Source organism: Onychomys torridus, chromosome 4, assembly GCF_903995425.1.
Source record: "Onychomys torridus chromosome 4, mOncTor1.1, whole genome shotgun sequence".
Lineage (NCBI taxonomy): Eukaryota > Metazoa > Chordata > Mammalia > Rodentia > Cricetidae > Onychomys > Onychomys torridus.
The window spans coordinates 140,373,434-140,395,842 of NC_050446.1; the positions used below are offsets into that span (position 1 = coordinate 140,373,434).

The window sequence follows — 22,409 nt, forward strand, 5'->3', positions numbered from 1 at the left end:
TTCTTTTCTACCCTTTAAGCCCCTGCAATTTAAAAAATGATTCCTTGCTCCTTAGGAATGCATTTTGCTACCACAGCTTAATTCCAGGCATTAGTGAATGATTGGGAGATTTGCTCTCTTACTCCTTTTTCAAGGCTTTGGCTTTATGTATGTTTAAATCTAAGGAAATTTTTACTTCTGTGTAGTGAGGTCCTAATTAGTCTTAATAATAAAAACCCAGAGTCAGATATGGAGGATGAAAGCTGAAAGATCAGAGAAACAGAGCAGCAGCCACTAGAAACTTCTTAATCTATGAATCCTCAGACTGAATGGGAAGGGGGCTGAGATCCTGTCTCCACCCACCTTATATTCCTGTCTCTACCTCCCTAGTGCTGGGATTAAAGGTGTGCACCACTACCACCTGGTTCTTTTTCTGTTTTAGACTGGTTCAGTCTCGTATAGCTCAGGGTGGCCTTGAACTCCTGATCTTCCTCCTCAATCCTGGGATTAAAAGTGTGTGCCAACACTGCTTGGTCTCTATGGTTAGCTAGTGGCTTCCTCTGCCCTCTGATCTCCAAGCAAGCTTTATTTGTCAGAACACAAACAAAATATCATACAATGCTTCTGTATTTCATTTCATAATTAAAATTCATTTAGTATATAGCATTGCTGTTTGTTCCTTAACATTTTAAAAAAGATTTATTTTTACGTACAGGTGTGTGTGTGTGTGTGTGTGTGTGTGTGTGTGTGTGTGTGTGTGTGTGTGTGTGTGTGTGTGTGTGTGTGTGTGTCTGTGTGTTTGTGTGTGTCTGTGTCTGTGTTTGAGTATATGCATGTGTGTGCAGGTTCCTGTGGAGCCCAGAAGAGGGTGTTGGATCCTAAGATTATGTTACAAGTGGTTGTGAGCTGCCTGATGTGGGTGCTTGGAACGGAACTTAGGTCTTCTGCAAGAGCAGTATGCATTCTTACTGTTGCATTGCTGTGAAGAGATGCCGTGAACAAGGCAATTGTAATAAAAGAAAAAGCATTTAATGGCAGGAAGTATGACAGAATGCAGGCAGATGCTGGAGTGGTAACTGAGAACTACATTCTGATTCATAGGGAGAGAGAGAGAGAGAGAGAGAGAGAGAGAGAGAGAGAGAGAGAGAGAGAGAGAGAGACAGAGACAGAGACAGAGAGAGACAGAGAGACAGACACACACACACACACTCTGGGTTTAGCCATGGACTTTTGAAACCTCAAAGCCCCAGTGACACACTTCCTCCAACAAGTCTATATCTCTTAATCATTCTAATCCTTTAAAATACTGCCACTCCCTGGTGACTAAGCATTCAAATATATGAACCTATGGGGGCCATTTTTTTAATTTTAATTTTTTTATTAAGAAATTTTTTATTCATTTTACATACCAACCACAGATCTCCCCTTCTTCCCTCCTCCTGCCCCCTAGCCTTTTTTCCTAACCCACTCCCTATTCCCTCCTTTGACAAGTAAGGCCTCCCATGGGGAGTCAGCAGAGCCAGGTACATTCAGTTGAGACAGGTCCAAGCCACTCCCCTGCATTAAGGCCATGCAAGGTGTCTCACTGTAGGTAATGGGCTCCAGAAAGCTGGCTCATGGTCCAGGGATGGATCCTGATCCTATTGCCAAGAAGCTTCTTAAGCAGATCGAGCTACTCAACTGTCTCACCTATGCAGAGGGCCTAGCCCAGTCCCATGGAGACTCCACAGCCGTTAATCTAAACTTCATGAGTTTTCACTAGCTTGGTTTGGTTGTCTCTGTAGGTTTCCCCATCATGATCTTGATCCTTGCTCATAAAATGCCTCTTCTCTTTCTTTGGCTGGACTCCTGGAGCTCGGCCTGGTGCTTGGCTGTGGTTCTCTGCATCTGCTTCCATCAGTTACTAGATGAAGGCTCTATGATGACAGTTAGGGTATTCACCAATCTGATTACTGAGGTAAGCCAGTTCAGGCACCCTCTCCACTATTGCTAGTAGTCTAAGATGGAGTCATCCTTGTGGATTCCTGGGAACTTCCCTAGCACCAGGCTTCTCCTTAACCCCATATTGTCTCCCTCTATCAAGATATCTCTTTCATAAGCAATCATTTTTATTTCTAGCAAGAGGAACTTAGGGCCCTTCCATTAAGATATGACTGGTGCCTATTGTCAATCCCTGATCTCAGCCACACCCCAGCTCACATGCCCCTTGTCTCCCGTTTGATCCCAAGTACAGCTATATAGTACAAAATGTGCAGTCTTTTTCTGGTTAAAGGCTGCTGGCAGCCGTCCCAGTTCATCCTCAGATCCTGTCCATCTCCTTTCTCCCCTCATTGACTTCACACGTCCTCTTTGGGACCTGAACCCCCGCTGAAACAGGTCTCTGACAACCAGGATAGCGAAGGAAACACAGATGGTGGATGCCCTGGAGGTGGGAGCGGCAGGGAGGCTTGTGTTGCTGAGAGGAAGGGGGGGGATGAGGGATGGTTTCAGGTTGGGCACAGTGGCACATTCCTGTGATTCCAGCACTTGGGATGCTGATGCAGGAAGAGCATCATATTGAGGCCAGCCAGGGTGTGCTGATCAATTTTATGTCAACTTGTCACCATCTAGAGTCATCAGAGATGAGGGAGCCTCAGTTGAGAAAATGCCTCCATTAATCATTATGCATACAAGCATGTAGGGTATTTTCTTAATTAATGATAGATGGGGGAAGGCCTGGTCTATTGTATGCTGGCGGTCCTGGGTTTTATAAGAAAGCAGGCTGAGCAAATTAGCGGAAGCAAGCCAGTAGGCAGCACTCCACTGTGGCCTCTGCATCAGCTCCTGACTCCAGGTAACTGCCCTGTTTGAGTTCCTGTCCTGACTTCCCTCAGTGATGGAGTGTTACCTAGAAGTGTAAATGAAATACCGACTCTCCCTCAAGTTGCTTTTGGCCTCGGTGTCTCATTACAACAATGATAACCCTAACTAAGACACAGGATGATAGAGTAAATATGTTACAAGAAAACAAGCAGAAAAACTCAGAAAACCTCAAGGAGAATGATTTCTGGTAAACTTGAAGTAAAAGGTGGGTTATGAAACTCATTGCCTAGTGGGACTGGCTAGAAAAGACACTGGCTTGTGGAGAAATCAAGACTTTAGATGTGGACAAAGATCTGAGGTCAATCAGTTAATCAAGCCTCAGTTTTCGGGGGTTCAATCCCTTAGTTGAAAGTAATCCCAAGCTCTACTTACTCTATCTGGTCTTGTAGCAGACCTGGTACCCAGGCACTGAGCATAGGGTAGAGAGGTATGCCTGGTGTAGACATGATGGTTAGATTATAAACGGCCATCTTGTGCGTGTTTCTGAGTTTGTTTTGGCATTTTTCCAGTTTGCCTTTATTAACTTGCTTTCTTTCCTTTTAGTTTGTTTGTTTATGTGCACAGATGTTTGAATGTTCATATATGTACAGGTGCATGTGTGTATGAGGTGCTTAGCAACTGTGTGCATATGTATTTAGGTTAGTGGAGAACCTTGAGTGTGATTCATGCATATAATTTTTTTCTTTTGAGAGAGTCTCTCATTGGCCTGGAACACAGTAAGTACACTAGGCTAGCTACTCAGAAATCCTTGGTGCTCAAACTGACTGTCTCCAGAGCCCTGGGATAAGAATCTGTAACCAAGGGCCCCCCTCTCCCCACGCAGCTATAAGGCATTTCAGTAATTGGAATATCCTCCAGGCCACTACTGGCTTGGCTTTTCATTTAAGGCCACATGGCTAGGACTATAGTTACTGACCTGAGACAAACAAAGCCTTTTTATGCATGATTTGTAATGGTATCAGGGTTCTACCTGCCCTGATCCATCTCACAGTTTGTGTTTAAACTGTGCTCCTCCATTTTCAACACGGAGGGTTTGGGTTCCAGCCTCTGTTTGGTGTTTATTCATAAGGAAGAGCATTTAGAGATGGAGAGTGTGCTAGCTTTCCATCAGTGTAACCAGGTTAGCCTCTTAAGTGGGGAAGAGGTTAATGTATGCTCAGTGTTACAGGACCCGGGCTGTGACCTAATTTCTCTCCTGGTCTTTAGGTTAGCATACACGGTTATGAGAAGCAAAGATTTCCCGAGACAGCTAGGAAGCAAAGGCAAGAACAGGAAGAGACAGGGTTCCCCATCTGCTTGAATGGCATGCCCCAGTGACCCGAAAACCACTTCTAGGCACCACTTCTTAAAGGTACCACCTCCCAATAGCACCAGGTGGGGAGCAAGGCTGTACCACCTGAGCCTTTGAGAGGCACTCCAGATCCAAGTAAGTCAGGAAAGTCAGGAAAGTTTAATCATTGTCACAATCGTCCCCAAAAGCAACTGAGAACACTGGATTTTGTTGTCTCATATTATTATTCAGCCCCAAGTGAGACGTACTTTGCATGTTCAAGAACATGTACCAGATTTGAGACATGAGTCATCTTTTGCTTTTGCGTGCAGAGACTGTTTATTAAGGAGCTACTACAACCATGCCCATGACCTTGACCTGTTCTTCTTTCCCTTGTCAATCAAGGCAGAGGATCCTGAGCATGCTGAGGGGACTACTGCTATTGTTTCCTTAATCAGAAGGCTGGGGCTTCAAGGTTGCATGGAAGAGATCCACAGGGGCTTTCACTGTCTCACAGTACTTTGCCTGGCTTCAGTGGCGCTGGGTTCAGTTTGCTGCCTGAAGGTGATTCTACAGGAGAGAAAGACAGTAATTACCGCCTTTAACCTCAGAGGTTGACTGCGGGCATAATAAGTGCCACCCCACACCCCACCAGATCACTGAGCACTGCTTCAGGGATGGTGAGAGAGCACCTGGAGAGCACCCCAGAGAGCTCAGATTAGGAGAGAAGGAACTTGAAGGGCAGCCTCTGGAAGGAGGGGATCCGTGTGGATGCAGTAGGGGTCCACCCAGAGACAGCAGGTGCAAGGCACCGACTGCAGGGTCACAGGATCCTGAGAGAAACACCTGCTGACCCTGCACAAGGCTGGCTGTCAGTAGCTACACTTGCCCTGTTATCCAGACCTGCTGCAGGCTGTGATTCTTGTCTCTGTGGCTGTGGATCAGATGCCATCCACCTGATCTGTGCCCTGATCAAGGCTGGCTTGTGCAGGTTCCCTGGCCCTGATAGGGTCGGCGGGAAAGAATGAGAACATGAAAAGCCACCCTGAGCAAGTGCTGCCTTTCTGTCATGCAGACCCTCTAGGAATTGATGTGGGCCCAGATGCAGGGAAGTGTGGGGTGAAGCACAGCCTGAGGTTTGAGTCCTATGAGAGAAGCTGCTGTTCTCTGGGTTAACTTCACACTGATTGTGCAGACAGGCAGGATTGGGAATATATGGGAGGTTCTGTATTTGCGGCAAAGCCAAGCAAGACAAACAAGCAAGGAAGAGTTGTATTTCGGTTTCTTACCGATTTCAGCGGTCTGACACTGGCATCCATTAACATAAATGAAGACACTCCTTCTGGAATATTCATTTGTTTAAACAGTTCTGAAATAAGGAAGTACCATCTTGTGAGAGCAGTTAAGGGAAATGATAACCTGGGTGGCCTGTCTGACCACAGTCACACTTGGGATCTCTGACCTGTATGTGGCCCTAGGAGGAATCACTGCCACACACATTCAATGTGGTGTCATGAATACGGTACACCCCAGCCAGTAGGATGGAGGCAAGATCCGGTGTAGGGGAAGGAAGGCCCCGAAGCAGGTGGAGACCAGGTGGTCTCCTAACACTGATGAAAAGTGATACACTGCCTCACGACAGGACCTGACTGGAGGTGACACATACATTTGATGATCAGTATGTTATTGACAACCACAATAGAACTAACCAGGAATGTGTATTCCTGGCCTGTGGCACCATCATCATTGTTGTCCAAAGAGGTTATGATATCACCTTCAAGGGTCATAACCCTAATGTCTTTAGGGGTTTGTGACCCAGGTCCACTGTCCAGTCGTATACCCTGGTGGTCTTGGTCCCAGATACCTGTGGACAGGACTTCCTGGGACTCCAGAGGAGGCAGTTTGGTCTGTTTTTCCTTTGTACCATCATGATGCGGCCATTTATGATGGAGAAGGGGATGTGTCATCAGAAGATGACAGGGTGGCCTTGTGCTTGGGGTTCAGTGTCCTACAAGAGTCATCCCCTAGCATCTCTCATGGGGCACTCACTATGCCAGCTGTCAGCGTCATTAATTCCACATACCAGTGAAAGTAGACCAGGCCTTCTTTGTGACTTCAGTCATAATGCCTTCCACCTCTTGCTTCTGCAAGACACGGGGAGTGGAGGTGTAAGACACGTTTTCAGTAGAGCCTTGCAGCCCTCCACTTGTCCTCAAGGCCCAGCAGCAGTAGTTCAGACTGCAGGTTTCTGTGGGCTTTCTCTATTGGACAGGTCTGTCAAGTGTCAAGGTCAAACACAGAGATGGCTCTCCTTGTATTCTTAGGACTCCCATTTTTGGGAGTTTGGGGTCCCGATTGGGGTCTGTTGCCTTTGTGGCTCTGTGAGCAGAGGCATTGTCCTGTTTACTGCCTCCTCCCACAGCTCCAGCAGGTGGCTTTGGGATTTCAGGAGCAACTAGGAGATCAAAGGTCGGGAGCCTGGCAGTGGGTGCTGTGATTAGGTTTGAGGACGTGTAGGTCTGGGTCCCTCCATGTCATGGTGCTCCCTTCTGCTCCTGTGACCCTCCTCTGAGAGCATATGGTGTGGCTTCTACACGTCCTTTTCCTTCTCACTGCTCATCCCTCTTGTGGGAAATCAGGCTTCTGTGAACTGGGTTAGGGCACCACCGTAATGGTACCCCACTGTGTGCACAGAGAGGACACTTTTCAAACTCTGCTCGCTAACATCCAGAGACAGATCTTGGCATAAACTACTGTATTTGGGTGTCTCTATGAGATCAGGGGTCAATCCTATGCAGTCTTTTTCACCTAGTCCGGAGGCAGGAACCTCCTGTCTCTTCCCTGCTAAGTGGAGATGGAAGGTTTGCTAACCCTGAATGTTCCTTGAGTCTGCCGCTTCGCTGGCTTTCTGTATCTCAGGCTGCGAAAGGGACACATTTCCTAACCCATCTCTGGGCCCCACTGTGGGCCTCTCTCCAGCATGTGGCACCAGACTTTCAGTATCTTCTGTCTCCTTTGTATGCGTTCGTATGTATGCTCCTTGCAGCCCCCAATGCAGATGTGAGTGTGAGCATGGGCAGCTATGGTTTAAGAGCTCTCCAGAGAGCCAGTAAGGAGCCTGAAGTTCTGCTCCATAGTATGCGTGTGCTCTATTACCCATGGGCCTCTCTTTCCCCCATTCCGGAGTCAGAGTGTCTGGCATTGACATGATTTCCCACCTATCATGGGTCAGTATACAAGGGCACACCAACTTACAGCCTCGGGGGGCTCCACTGTGTTCTCGGACCTGTCAGCAACAAAGAACAGAGAAATGTTAGGTTCATGAGAACAGTCCCACTCATGTTTAGAGTTTAAGTCTTATCTCAATTGATTTGGAATGAGTCAGATGTAGACTAGGAGTTACTGAGCAGAATGGACACATGGATAAGAACCCAAATTCCCCATTTCCTGTAAATTTTGAAATATTTCCCCAGAATCCTTTATGTGTATGTGTTTCACAGGGTCTTTACATTTTCGGGAGGATGGTGCAGTTATAGCTTGTAGTACCTCTTGATTTTGATATCTGGTACCAGTTTGTTCTTTGAAATCTTGCTGTTATGAGCGATGATTAATTTCTGAAATGACACAAGGGAGCTGGTTTGAGACATGGGGGCGTGGCCTTTCCCTCTGCTATGGGCACACCAAGGTATAATGGGCCTAAGCTTTTGGGGACAGTTCATCTCATGCATCCAAGTTCTTGGCCTTCTTTCAACTCAGTGAACCTTCATTTCTCTGTACTCACTGTTTCCCCAGTGGCAAAGTCCTCACTGTCCTTTGCTATTTCAACCACATAAGTGACTCCGAGGAGTTTGTCTTTCTGGAAGGCATAGGCTATTTTGGTGATGTTGGATTCCAGATTATTCATCTGTTGTGAAGAGACCTCAGTTAGTGAGAGGAAGAGGATGGGAGGTGCCGTACCATGAGTCAGGCATGTGTCCTTCAATCTTGGTTGAGATACTGACTTTGCTTCTGTAGGCTCGGTCACCCAGCTGGGTGCTGGAGCAGCTGAGAAAAAGAATTATACATGCATCCTCACCCCATGCCTCCTTTTACTTGAGTGGATGGATGTTGGGGCGGAGACCTTGTGAAATGTTGCTTTCTATCAAGTCTTTCAAAGTAGAAGTGTGTTTCTTGGCTCTTATGTCCTGGAAGCTCTCTGCTGAACACTTATGGATTTTGTGGTGAAGATTCCTTATATGCTGATTCCCCTGATCATGGTACCTAGAGCATGGGAGCTCCTCTCACTGGGAAGACTACTTCCGTCTTTAGTGGGGTGTCATATTCAAGTAAGTCCTTGCTGCTACTGTGACTTGGCTACTCACTGAGTCTTTGAGGGCATCAGTAAAATGAAGAAGAGTTCTTACATGGAGCTGTGTTTTGAGGATCATTTGCCATTGATCATTTAAGGACACATGGCCATGTGCTTGGCAAGTGGATTACACACTCATAATATTTACCCTGCACAACCTCCTGTCTGCTTCTGAGCCCCACTGATGACATCAAGGCTCCTTCCTGATCACTAAGGGTGATGTGTGTCCTGTGGCATTGGTCTTATCCATCTCTGCAAGAACCTTCAGATCTTTCTGAGCAGTGGGTGCATGGTTTTAATCCTAGCCCTTGGGAGGCAGAGGCAGGTGGATCTCGGTGAGTTCTAGGACAGCCTGATCTACAGAGATAGTTACAGGACAGCTAGGTTTACACAAAGAAACCTTGTCTCAAGAAACAAACAAACAAAAAAATCAAACAACCTTCATATCTCATTTAAATCTCTACCTTCTCCTTCAAAAGTGAAAGTCTTTGCTGACATCCAAAGTAGTGCAGACCTGGGGCTGATGGAGGATACTCACCTTGACAGAGCTCTGCTTGGCCACGTATATTAAAAGCATCTTCAACATCGAGGTGTACATAGTTACAGAAATGGTGGCATTTTTGGGATCTGGCGGCAGCCGACCTCCAGGCACAGGCACTGTTTTTTTTCCCAAATTGAATTCAACCTAAGGAGGGAAGCAGCGAGATTGCTATGTGAGTTCAGGGGACTCGAAAGAGAGGGAAGGCCTTGTGGCCTGGCCTCACTGTCCAGGGCAGTGTAGCAGGGCTCAGAGCAGCCAGGCTTTCCCCAGAGGCCATGAATCTTCACCTGTTGGTCATTTATGATGGACTGCATGAAGATGTGTGTTTCTGTCTCCCTCTGTGTCTCTGTTCTTCCTTTTTCCCCTGTCTATTTCCCTCTGTCCTATGTCTCATAATCCTTCATATGGAGGAATTAATTCTTAGATATCAAGGCTATTCTTGGATATATTTTCTGTCTGTCTGCCTGTCTGTGTATCTGTTTGTTTGTTTGTTTCTTTTTTTATGCATTCTATCCTCATATTTCTGAACTATAATTCTTTTGGAAGGGATGCTGGAAGATTCAGGCAGGAACACAGAGAAGGGAGACTTACGCCTAACCTCACTGGTGTTTCAATGTGTCCCGTGCATAGCTCCTTTACTTTTTACCTGACTTTTGAGCGATCGAGCCATACTCTCTGGGAAGCATGGCTCTGTTTCCACATGGGATGTTTGTAGGAGGTTCTGAGCCTCACTTCTGTCCTTTGTGTGTGTTGTAGGGTGTTGATAAACAGCACCCCGAATGTGCATGGATTTGTGCTTCAGTACCCGAGTGCAGCTTTGTTGATGGATTTCCAGAAGAGTAGCTGAGCTAATTCTGTCCCCTCTCTTCATCACCTGTCCACAGCCTGGTTTTGTCTCCCTGATTTTGGGCAGTGTGTGGTTGGAAGGAGCTGACTCTATTTGTCGTGTTGTGTACAGTCCACTGAGAATGGAGAGCTGGGCTGAGACTAATTATGGTTCTCTCTGTGGGAGTTCCTCACAGGCCATTGTGCTGTGGTTCTGAATGGAGAAGAGCACTAGCTGACCATGTGCTGATGGGCACTCAGGAGACTGATCCCAGGAAAGATGAGGGTGAGAACAGAGCCGAACATCACACTGTCCTGACTTTCTGATCTCTTTTTTTGGGTTCAGGTGAGCTTGTAGCCTTCAGCCAGCTGTCATTGAAATGACAGTGAATACTCACACAGTAGAAAATGGAAAGTCCTTTGGAGGAAATCCTGGTACTTTGAACCTGGTACTTGAATAAGCCGGTAGCTGTGGAGGAGAGGGAGGGAGGGAGGAATGGGGAGAGCCCAGACAGCCATTGATGGCTGTTGTGCCTCATACTGGTCTGCCCCAATATACCACTAAGGACAGCTGCTTCTGTCTGTCTGCCAGACACAAGGTGCTGCCTTGGACAGCTTCCACATCTCGGAGGATGCTGTGAGCTTGGGGTTTATCCACAAGGATTTAGTCTTTTTTTTTTTTTTTTTTTTAACCTGATGTGTCAAAATCTTCTTGGAGAAAGAGAGACTGGCTGGGTAGACCATGTGTTTTGTGTATGCTGGGACTTGAGAAATAGGCCCAGTTTGCTACTTCACCTGTCTGGGTGGTTCAACCCTAGATGACCTCCCACCTTTACTGTTGGTATTTACTGTAGGGATATTGGGAGATTTCCTGATCTCAGGATCCCAGGGATGAGGGCATGGGACTGCTCTTCATTCAGACTCTTTGCAGTGTTGCCTTTGAATGCTGTTTGTGTTCTGAGGCTCTCTGCAGACCTCCAGAAGCACCATGCCATCTTCTCTTCCATGTGTCAGAAGTCAAGTACTTGGGGGAAAGTCTACTGGACCATCCTCCTTCCTAAGTGTGCTGAGGAGGTTGTGAGAGTCCTTGTAGTTCTGGAATTGGTATCCAGAGGACCAATCTCTGTTGTGAGTCCCTGTGAAATCCCCCAAGGTCCCTGGGTCACTTGAGTCTACTGACAAAGGATAACCAAGAAAGTACTCACCATTCTTGCAGTCGTTAAAGTCCTTGAGGACGATGGCACAGGAGTTGGATTTCTGCAGCTGTGAAGTCACCACAGGTTAGCTTAGCTGAGGGAGCATCAGCAGTCTGTTTTATCAGCCCACCTCCTCCCCTTCTCCCCTTGGCTTCCCCTTCTCCTGAGCTAGTTCCCTGGTCTCTCATGTGCAGAAGTTATCCACTGTTCCCAAATCTCGGGCTCTTTAGTTCTGCTGCTGGACATATATATGCTCAGAGGAACTTCCTGGCCACACTGGCCCTTGGGCTCCAGGGCTCCGTTGTTGCTAAATCTGTCCCAGCAGCTGGCCATTTACAAAGCTGCAAGATTCTTTCCTAGTCCCCCAGTGATTCAGGTCTCTGAGGGAACTGCCCCCTTTCCTGGACTTACATTCTCATTCATTTCTGCTGTCAGCAGAATTGGGACGATCTTATTCAAGGGCAGAGGCACGGGGATAGGCACAGTTTTTTCGAGTCTGTGAAAGACATATGTGTTGAAATGAGTGATCATCTTGTTTCTAGATTTGTGCATGTCCTAGACAGATCGGCTCAGTGATGAAGGAGTCAGGATGATGTTTCGGTTGTCAATGTGTGGGTGAGTCCTGAGCTCCTGCCTTGGTCTTCAGTCTTTAAGGAATATGCAAAGATTCCTGGCCAGATCACAGGACAGCTGGCCCAGAGGTCTCCCTGGATGGATCCATCCTTCAGACACCAGAACACATTTGTCCATAGACCTCTGTGTGGTCTTGGTGTAGCTGTGGATCTGAATTCGGAACTTGCTAAGCCCTGGTAGAGAAATTATAGTGACTCCTGCACAGGGCATAGCAGAATGAGGGAAAGAATGTGAAAGGTGGGTATGTATGGGAGAGAAGCAGTCCTAGCTTCCTAGTGTGACCCTAGTCCGAAGGGCTTGGAAACTATGGTTGACCCAGGAGAGGAGAGGTAGTCAGCTGGCCCACAAAAGTGTCAGAGAGATTTTCACCGTGTGGCCTCATGGTTCTTTTTAGGGAAACCATAGGAAGAGTCCCTTAAATAGAATCATTAGGAAAGATAGAAGGTAGATGTGAGAAGGCTGTTCTTGCACACAGAGGAATGTTGATAGTTAGCTCTCCTAGCATTTCCTGATTGTCTAGAGGACTATGGTGGACCAGCTCTGCTCTGGGACAGCAGCAGGGCCTTTTGACACACTTTTGGATTGATTCAGGAGAAAGAAAGAAGGTGTTACGTACGTCTCTACTAACTGCAGTTTCATTTCGTTGACCTGGATATGGGTGTCTTGGACATCAAGGTTGACACATTGTGTGTTGTTGGAGGAAATAGCAATTTTCATTGTCACATCCAAGTTAGATTCAAATTGCAGTAGGGTGATGACAGGTCCAAGTGCACTGTGGAAAGGAATGTGAATGATATACTGCCTGAGTCATGAGGCTTCAGTGAATGGCTGGGCATTTGGGAATCAGGCTCATGCTTTGGTGAAGGTCATCCTTTAGAGGGGAGGACTGTGTTTCCTAGTCCACATGTTTCTAGGGCCTCAGTCCCATGCCACAGAACGAAGAGGTTGGTTCTTGTGGTAGTTAGTTACAATTTGACAAATAACTGTCATACCTAGGCTTAAGGAGGTTACCTGTTGTTGTTGGCACAAGCTACCAGCCATAAATTCACTTCCAAGTCTAGCACTTAGGCATTTTGAGTTTTTGTGGAAATGTAAGTGCAGTCTAACAGGGGAAGTGCTTGGCTCCTTAACATAAGAACCTTTGGACAGCCGGGCAGTGGTGGTGCAGGACTTTAATCCCAGCACTTGGGAGACAGAGGCAGGTGGATCTCTGTGAGTTCGAGGCCCACCTGGTCTACAAAGAGAGTTCCAGGAAAGGCACAAAGCTACACAGAGAAACCCTGTTTCAAAAAACCAATGGGGTTGGGGATTTAGCTCAGTGGTAGAGTGCTTGCCTAGCAAGCACAAGGCCCTGGGTTTGGTCTTCATTTCTCTGTCTGTCTATCTGTCATCTATCTGTCTGTTTATTTTTCTATGTAACTGTATATGACTCTATCTATCAAACTGTCTCTGTGTGAATCTATGAATTTATATACGTATTATGTATGTATGTATGTATCCATCTTCTAATTTTTTTTCTGAGTCACGTTCTCACTCTGCAAGCCAGGCTTGCTTGACATAGCTGATCCTCCTTTCTCTGTCTCTGTGTCCTTGTTATCTGGCTCTAGGAGAGTGTGCATGTATCCTAATCCCCAGTGCCCCAGCAATCATGGTGGAACCAGGCTCACCCTTCTCCGCCTATGGTGGCAGTGACTGTGGAGTGGACTTGGATCTCATCACCTTCCATGGTTATGTCCGTGCTGTCCTCTTTCACCTCGTTGACCTTGAAACTGCAGAGTGATGACAGAGACTCAGTTATGCTTCATAGAAACAGTCTGATGGCCTTCCTGAGAAATCCATGTGAGGCACCCAGTTCCTGACCAGCTAAGCACTGCTAGTCCTGTGACCCCTGAGTTTCCCCTTCCACCCAGTGGTTTAAACTCAAGCCGTCCTGGTCATATTTTGCAGAGTTCCAGCGTGAGTGAGTCTGTCTCTCTATGAAAGGGTGGCTGTCACCGTGGTTGCTGTAGACTGAGTGTAAGTGTTCCCAGTGAGCAGTTTGTTTGTCCAGAAACCCCGAGACTTGTCAAGGAAGCACTTACCTGAGTACAAGCTCTTGGATGTTTATCTTGAGCATATCTGAAACTGGGCCTTTGATGTCTTCTGGGAGGATATCCTTCACCTTGGCCTCGACAGATTCTTTTAGATGTTCTACATCTTCAACTGCGTCACCCAGAGTCTTCTTGATATTGGAGAGCCCCTCTCCCTGCGTGGTTCCTTTTCCAGGGCCCTTGTCTCCACCGAGGTTTAGTAAGCTGCCCAGGCCTTCCTTGCCCCCTGGGAGTAGGTTGTTGAGTCCTCCAGTGGCCTTGGACCCTGAAGAGGGCTTTGAGGACTCCTCATTCCCTTTTTGGCCTAAGAGACCATCTAGGCCAAGACCACCTGCCCCTTGTAGGAGGGAGGTGGGATCTAAGAGTGAGAGCAGGTCCAGGTTGTCCAGTGTGCCCGTCAGGGTCCCAATCACACCTCCCATGCCAACATCATTACACTTCACAAGGTCCTCGATCTGTGGGGGCAGAGTGGCCATAAGATCTGAAAAAGATCAAGAAACAGTCCTGCTGTGGGTTTTCTATTCCGTTCATCCCTAGCATCCCCTTTTGGAAGATGACATCTTGAAATCTGGGGTACATAGGAACTCCGGATTCTGCCTTCCATGTTTTTGTGCTGCCCCTGCCCTAGTTAAGAATAACCTCCTGTCCAAGAAATCCACCTTCCCTGTTGTCCATAGCTGCTGCTGGTCCGACACCGATGCTAACTTGTGATGAGACTGTTTGTTCAAAGATGCTTGGGCATGGAGTGAGGAGGAACCCTATTTGTATGTGTCTTGTTTCTTGTTATCATGTGTCTTGCTTCCTTCTTTCCTTCTATTGACAAATCTGTCTGTCTCTGTCTCTGTCTCTCTCTGTCTCTCTCTGTCTCTCTCTCTCTCACACATACACACACACACACACACACACACACACACACACACACACACTCGGTGCATTCTTGACAGGTCCTGTTAAGGCATGTGCCATCTGGCCAGCTTTATTTGATTACTTTTTGTTTTGTCCTTGTGTCTGATACTCAGTATCAGCTGTAGTCCTCAGGGTCCTCACTGGTATTCTGATCCCATCCTCTGTGTTTGTTGGAGGCTTATAATTGGATGTGGTGCATGGCTTGCAAATGAAGGATAAAGGTCATGATTGTGGATATCTACTGTAAGGTGGAGGACTGCAGAAGTAGGAGTGTAGTGAATAGACAAGCACAGCTAGTCTTTCCTTCCAGGCCATTCTGCCCAAGTCTCCTCTGCTCTTTTGACTCATTTTCATATCATTAGTCTTTACAGATGATTGTTACTTGGATGTGCTATGTTGGGTAGTCTTTGCATTTGTCCAAGGCTTAAGCACTGATAGACAGGCAGAGGCCTATCATGTATTTCCTGCCATCTGGTGTAGAATACTATGGTAGTAGAGAACAGGCTGAGAGTCATCCTGTGGCCAAGAAAATAGTCATATCACTATAATGCTATCTCCACATGCCTGTCTGTCTGGCTCTGGTAGGAAGTGCATAGTAAAAAAGTGTCAGTGAAGTGTTGCTTGTGGTCAGGCTTGTCCTCTGCAAAGGTGTTGCTGATTGGTACAAGGAGCATTTCTGGCTCAACAGAGTTAGGGTTGAGGCAGTCCACAGAAGCATGTCTTACATCCTAGCTACTCCTTCTTTGCCCAGAGTTCTGTGTCTAGAATCTTGGACTTATGAGGGGTGCTAGTTGGACACTATGACAGGTCAGTGGCTTATGGCCTCCATCTTCATCCCTTCATGCTGTCTCTGATGCAGGTCTTTACTTGAGTGTTGCTACACAGAACCTCCAGGGAACTACAAAGTGTTTCCTGTTGTTCTTTAGCCTATTAGACTTAACCAGTCCCTGTTTCTCAAATAGAATCATCTCTTTGTCATGCTTTTAACTATCCAGGTTCCTGTACTCTCAGCCTTTGAGAATCTTAGGGAGTAGAATTTCTCGTCTCCTGGACCAAACTGTATGTCAGGGAGAGGCTGAAGTGGGTGTTTCAAGAGAGCATGTGTGGTCAAGGGCTTGCAAACAGGTTCTGAGTGTGCTGCTTTTTGTTCTGGAAACTAGGCTGAGGGTTAATGAACTGTGGGAGTCTAGGCAGTTTGGGGCCCAGGAAGGAGAAACCCTGTGGTGTGACAGTGTCTCTAAGTAAGAATCCACTGGAAGGCAAATAGAGAGGCAGGCAGCTTTGGGGTCAGACATTTCCTTTGTCCAGGGTAGCATAAGTCAGTCCCGGACTAAGATTAGTAACCTTACACTCAGCTTCACCATCTCCCAGAACTGTAGGATGAGCTGGATTCAGCCCTTGCTGTGCCAGAATTTCTAGGCATGACCCAAGCTCCCTTCTCTCTCTAGGCTCCAAGCAGATGCCACAGGGTCATCATGTTTGACATTCACTTGCTGAGAAGGTTGACTGAACCTTCTCTGAGCTGGAAATGAGCAGACTTTGGAAGGCGTGCACAGGGCCCAGAATGACAGCTAAGGTGAGTCTTACTTACAGTCGTGGAGTTTGCCGCTGGAGAGGAAGTATCTGGCTGCAGGTGCACACTTGCCTCCTTTGGGGGCAGCTGGATGCTTTCTGGGAGGCGAGCCTTGGCTGCTGGAGGAACCTTTGAGGTGTGGGGGGCTTGGCATGACAAGAGGGAGAGTGCTCACATTGGGCACAGCAACGGGGAGATTGCTCACCCCTGGGGGTGTTTCCACCAGGTCAAGTGTTCCTGCCTGGATGCTCAGCATGATGGCCAAGGCCCAGAGAGCCCACATCATCGTGAGTTAAACCTGCCGAGGAGAAATGGGTTACTCATCACGTTCACAATGGGCCTTAGAGATGTCATGTTACTTTGTGTAGATAGTTCCCTGGCTCTGGTAAGAACATGTTTTCACATTACTCACACCCCAGTTTCTCCTATGTTCGTGGGAATCTGTTCTGATACATGCTATTCAACATCTTATAGAGCAACTCTTTCCTCTTCCTGTTTTTGCCATGGGTATTTTTACTGTCAGGATTGGCTGTAGCATGTCAGTGAAGGCTGAGCCCTGTCCTGAGGTCTGACTCCAAGGGTTTTTTTTTTTTTTTTTGTGTGTGTGTGTGTGTGTGTGTGTGTGTGTGTGTGTGTGTGTGTGTGTATTATCTTGCTATCTTGTGCAGCCACAACATATATACCATAGTTCTTGGTATTATCCCAAATATAGGTTTCACCCCTCTTTTATTTTTCAGTGCTGAGATTGTACACAAGACTTGCCCCTGTTACTACACCAATGCCATCCCACTGAACAATGTCCTCATGGCCCTAGTAGTGTCCCAGTTCCTGTCTGTGAACACGTCAAGTTGAGACCTTAGCTACAATCTCAGGTCTTTTCCCCTAAGTATCTTCTTAGTGAGCAGTTAGTATTTGACTTTTCATGAGGCATCTTATAGAATTGTGTGAGCAAAGCATCAGGTCCCATTCTTATCCTGGTTTCTCTTGTCTGGGTGGGTTACCTCATTCACAGTGGATCTGAGCTGTGCTGGTGACGTCTGGAGATTATATCCCATCTCACCTTCTCAGATTCCTTGCTTTTGTTTATTCTCTGAGTGTTTTATGTCTGACATTTACCTTGATTTATTTGCTTATTTATTTTTGAGACAGGTCTACAGCCCTGGCTTTCCTGAAACTTACTTTCTAGTTCAGGCTGGCCTTGAAATCACAGAAAACTGTTTCCTCTCTCCCTCCAGTGTTGGCATTGAAGCCATGCACCACTATGCTTGGTCTGTATTTATGTCTTGGGATTACATTTATTCATTGCTTTCCCTTGGTGGTTATGTGTGTTCTAAGTCATGGGAATGCTAGTCTGAGGAGAAATGGATGGAGTTTGTTCTTTCCTTCTGTCGTGTGGGTTCTAGGGACCAAACTGAGTTCATCAGGCTTGGTGGCAGGTACCTTTACCAGCTGACTGATTTCCCTGTCCTCTTTCTAGCATTTAGAATGGTGCTGAGGCATGTGTCCATGACATTTTCCCCTAAGATATGAGTTGCACTGTGGCATTTCTTCCCTGTTGTCCTCCTTCACCTGTCAGGTTTCTAAAACTGGGACTAGGGTCTTTGTCAGAAAATTGTCAGAATCACCATGGGGTAACTTCTTTTAAATTGTGACCCCATGATGAATATTTTGTTTATGCCATAGGGTATCTTGCACATGTGTTCCTAATAACAAAGATTGTTCATCAAGACTCCAGCTATCGCCCTTAATATCCAGAATACGACTGCAGCCTGACACAAAGAGGCTCCTGTGACATGCCTGTCCAGCAAGTGACTACTCCACCCATGACTGGCACCACCCTGGTAGTTACTTGATATTGTTTTAAAATATCATCCATAATCCTTCTCCTTTCATCCTCCTCATCCGGGCCATGCTCTGTCCTCTTTGCATACTCCAGTAGTCTGCATTAAGTTTGTCTGCCCAGAGCTGAGCTAGTCTGTGTCTGAAAAGTTGGTGAATCTTGCAGGGGGGTATGATGGTTTAGTTAGCAAAAGCAAGCCCTCTGTTGCCTTGACCATCAGAACGTGGTTTCAGTAAATAGAAGCCAGTGACAATTCCTTCCTTGCCCTGAATAAATTGCCGTTTCGAAGAATAAATTGCACCACATTTCTGTCACCTTCTCCCTTTCCTCTCTGACCTCTGGGAAAGCTAATCCACATGCCATTCATCTAAACACTCTTTCTGGAAAAGCAAGTCATGTGTGCTTGTTAATGAGTTCATGGGTGTCCTGCCTTTTTGGACCTCTCTGAATGTTCCAGCAATTGGTTTCCTGTGTTCTTCAGAAAACAGTCTCCTAATTTTCCCTTGTCATTCACCAGCCCACTTTAGTCCCAGTGTCCTGCATTTCAGCAGCAGAGGAACATTCTAGGTTGTCAGTGAATAAGCCCTAGTGATCTCTGCAGAGGTGACCTGTCCTGTAATCGTTCCTACCTGGCCTGCCATTCTTAGTGCATCCCTCTGGGCAGTCCTTACCTTTGCCCTCTGAAGGGTCAGCGTCTTCAGAAGCTGCTTGTCCTTCTGCTCCTGCCTCTGCCTGTCTGCCCCAAAGGTGCACCCCACTTTTATAGGCATTCACTGTCTCCTAAAAAGGTCACCATGGAGGAAGGGGCATGATCTAGATATGCTGATAAGATAGGTGTGATGCAGTATTCTTTCCAAAATCAGCAGCTGCTGTTTGTCCTTGCTTTTGTTGGCATGTCCCTGGTCTTGGGATGGCAGAGGCAGGCACAGCATACAGAGTGTAATGGCCCTAGGTGCTTGGTGTTTTTTTTTTTTTTTTTTCTGTATTCAGCATTGGGTTGGGTTGAAGCCAATGAATTGTTTTCAATAGTGTTTTTATGCCATGTATTGTAAGGTGGTTTATCTGTCCCCTTCTTACTTTACATCCTTACAAGCTCTCTTCTGTCTTGCTGTCTTGTAGTCATTAGGGTATTGGGTAACCGCATGCAATGTCAAGAGGAATAGAGGCTCAAGGCAGACAGTTAGCAGTCCTGTGAAGACCTTTTATGGTATCACATAATGCTCTATGTATACACAGCACCTAATGAACAGCAGAAGAACAGACATTCATGATACAGGTTTGATGTTTCCTTGGTCATTGATTTTAGTGATGGCCTCCTGTTAAATACTTTGCCTCATGTATGACTTGCACGAAATATCCTTCCATATCAAAACCTACTCATGAGTAAGGGGTGTGCAGGGATAGATGGATTCTAGTGACAGAGTGAACTGACCGGAGCATAGCAGTGGTCTAGGATGTGTTAAGCAGAGGAGTTATATAATTGAGTGAGACCCCTATTACTTATTCTTGTTGTGACATTATAACAGGCCTGACAGGGATGTGGATATTGTGTGTGCATTTATATTTTCAGCAGTATTTATTCTTTGAAAATGTTGCACATTTATGCAGTGTATTTTGGTGATATTCATTTACCACTACCTCCTTCTAACTATCCCTGTTGCCCTTGCTTCCTTTCCCTTATAGCTTCACATTTTCTTTCTTTTGGTTATTTATATGCCCTGGGTCCAATTAGGACTCTCCATTGTGTAGGCAATGTACTTGTAGCATCCACAAAGGAGAGCAGCTCCCCGACAACCATCAAACTGCCAGTAGCTCATCCACTTATGGTAGATGTTTGTTTGGCCCTGCTGCATCCAGAAATGGAATCTTCACTGGTTTGATCTACTGTACTCTGCAGATGATCACAGCTGGTAGGAGTTGATATATGCAATAGTCATGCCATGTCCAGAAGTTAGCAGTTCACAGTTCTTCCCATCCCTGAACATTTTTGTCTGCCCTTTCTTTCATGTTTCCTGGGCCTTGTGTGTTGGGAGGTTGCTGTAGATTACTTGTCCACAGGTGAAAGCACAGTTAGTTACACTTTATACTTGGACCACTTATGCAGCTGTATTAATTACTACCCACTGCAAAAAGAAGTGTGTTTGACTAAAGTCAGAGCAACAAAAATTGAGCTGTGTATACATAAATATTAGAAAATGGTTTGACAGCATGTACTGTAGCAAACAAGAGTAGATTACCTCTCTCAGTCCTCTGATCTCCTTAGTAATTTGCTTTTAAGTAGTTTACCATAGCAGACATGAAATCCCTCTGTGAAGCAGGCCTCATATTCAGTCAGAAAGCACTTGGTTATCCCCATAATCATCATCCACTACTGCACCATGGCACATCTTGTGCAGATCAGTATTATAGCATGCAGCATCCAGTGGTGTGTAGACTATTGATGTCTCCCCCACGCCCCAGAAGCATGTGTAGCACCTTCTGGCACTATATAAGCTACCCAGCAGGGAGACAGTTTTCTGGTCAATGGAGGTTGATTTCTCTGTGTCCTGTATCTTAGTTAGTGATGATTTTGTAATAGGGTCTTATCATCTAGTTAGGGTAGGTACCTGTACTGTCTAGTTTAATGTCAACTTGACCCAGGCTAGACTAGTCACCAGAGAGGAGGGGACCTCAATTGTGAGAATGCCTCCATACGATCCAGTTGTAAGACATTATCTTAATTAGTGAGTAATGGGGGAGAGCCCAGTGCATTGTGGGTAGTGATATCTCTAGGCTGCTGGTTTTGGGTTCTACAAGAAAGCAGGCTGAGCAGGCCATGGGGAAGCGAGCCAGTAATCCACATCCCTCCTTGACCTCTGCATCAGCTCCTGCCTTCAGGTAACTGCCCTGTTTGAGTTTCTGCCTTGACGTCCTTCTGTGATGAACTGTCACCTGTAAGTGTAAGTTGAAATAAGCCCTTTCCTACCCAAGTTGCTTAGGTCATGGTGTTTTGTCACAGCAGTGGAAACCCCCAACTAAGACAGCACCTCAGAGCAATGGCCTGTGCTATTCTGGGTACCTCTGGGACCTCCCTGACCAAATAACTTGAAGGGTAGTATCTTGTGCCCAGCACTGATTTTTTTTTTTTTTTTTTTTGTGTGTGTGTGTTATAACTCATGTCTTTTGGGAGTAGGTTTGTGCAACCATGCAGGGTAGTTCTTCTTCAAAGTCATTTAAAAATGTATTTTCTAGGGGTTGGGGATTTAGCTCAGTGGTAGAGCGCTTGCCTAGCAAGCACAAGGCCTTGGGTTCAATCCTCAGCTCTGAAAAAAAAAAAAAGAGAAAAAAAAATGTATTTTCTAGCTGGGCATGGTATCACATGCTTTTAATCCCAGCACCTGGGAGGCAGAGGCTATCAGATCTCTGAGTTCGAGTTCAGCCTGGTCTGCAGAGTGAGTTTCATGACAGCCAGGGCTACACAGAGAAACCCTGTCTTCAAAACTAAACAATAGCAACAACAACAACAAAAGTGTTTTCCGATTAGCTTAAAAAGTAGTGGGTTTCCATAAGCTATCTTCATATATCCTTGGTTTGGGCTAGTTTATCCCTACCTCTCCTTTCCCCAATCCTTCAGTCTCCTTTTAGGTCACCTGTGTTCTGTGTTCTATCCCCTCGAATTAAAATTGTTTTCCTTGCGTTAGAAGATCATCAATCTTTACATAGCTTTTTACTGTACTTCTTATTTGTCAGGCCTTCTGATGCCCTCAGTTTCTCAGAACTCCTCCCCCCATTCATGCTTGCGTGGTAGTTTCTACCTGTGGCTCCTTTTAATGTGTTTATTCTCCTCTTCAGTGTGAACTGTTCCTTCTGATACCTCCTGTAGAGCTGGCTTACTGGTCATAAATTCCTCTAATCTGTTTTTAATGTGCAAAGTTTTAGTTTTCCTTCATTGAATAGGTAATTTTACTGGGTACAACTGTCTGGTTTGGCAGTTGGGTCTTTTAGAAATTGGATATATCTTTCTAGACACTTCTGGCAGTAACATTTGTACCAGATTATGAGGTGTTATTATTATTATTATTATTATTGTTATTATTATTTTTGAGCTGAAGATCGAACCTAGGGCCTTGCGCTTGCTAGGCAAGCGCTCTACCACTGAGCTAAATCCCCAACCCCGTTTTTTAACTTTTAAGACAGAGTTTTTCTTTGTAACAGCCCTGGCTGTCCTGGAGCTCACTCTGTAGACCAGGCTGGCCTTGAACTCACAGAGATCAGCCTGCCTCTGCTTCCCAAGTGCTGGGATTAAAGGCGTGGGCCACCACCACCTGGCCTTCTTCAATGGTTTTATTGAAAATATGCTCCATGCT

The 22,409-nt window shown here is 46.1% G+C and overlaps 1 protein-coding gene across 1 annotated transcript; it reads right to left on the reverse strand.

Annotated features, from left to right (window-relative positions):
* Positions 1 to 2,278: 2,278 nt before the first annotated feature.
* On the reverse strand, positions 2,279 to 16,506 carry LOC118581957 (vomeromodulin-like). The gene is made up of 14 exons (XM_036184348.1): positions 16,242 to 16,506; positions 13,736 to 14,225; positions 13,322 to 13,423; positions 12,271 to 12,426; positions 11,433 to 11,517; positions 11,031 to 11,088; positions 10,224 to 10,294; positions 8,998 to 9,144; positions 7,893 to 8,015; positions 7,658 to 7,725; positions 7,367 to 7,397; positions 6,195 to 6,255; positions 5,401 to 5,480; positions 2,279 to 2,434 (listed from the first exon to the last, which is right to left on the reverse strand). The coding sequence occupies exons 1-14, from the start codon at positions 16,504 to 16,506 to the stop codon at positions 2,279 to 2,281; spliced, it is 1,893 nt and encodes a 630-aa protein (XP_036040241.1).
* Positions 16,507 to 22,409: the final 5,903 nt, after the last annotated feature.

Coding starts and splice junctions, on each gene's coding strand:
- LOC118581957 (XM_036184348.1), bottom strand. CDS start 16,506: ATGTGGGCTCTCTGGGCCTTGGCCATCATGCTGAGCATCCAGGCAGGA. Junction 12,427..13,321: donor GCCACCATAGGCGGAGAAGG/GTGAGCCTGGTT, acceptor TCCTTTCCACAG/TGCACTTGGACCTGTCATCA. Junction 9,145..10,223: donor GACTTTCCATTTTCTACTGT/GTGAGTATTCAC, acceptor TTCCCTCCTTAG/GTTGAATTCAATTTGGGAAA.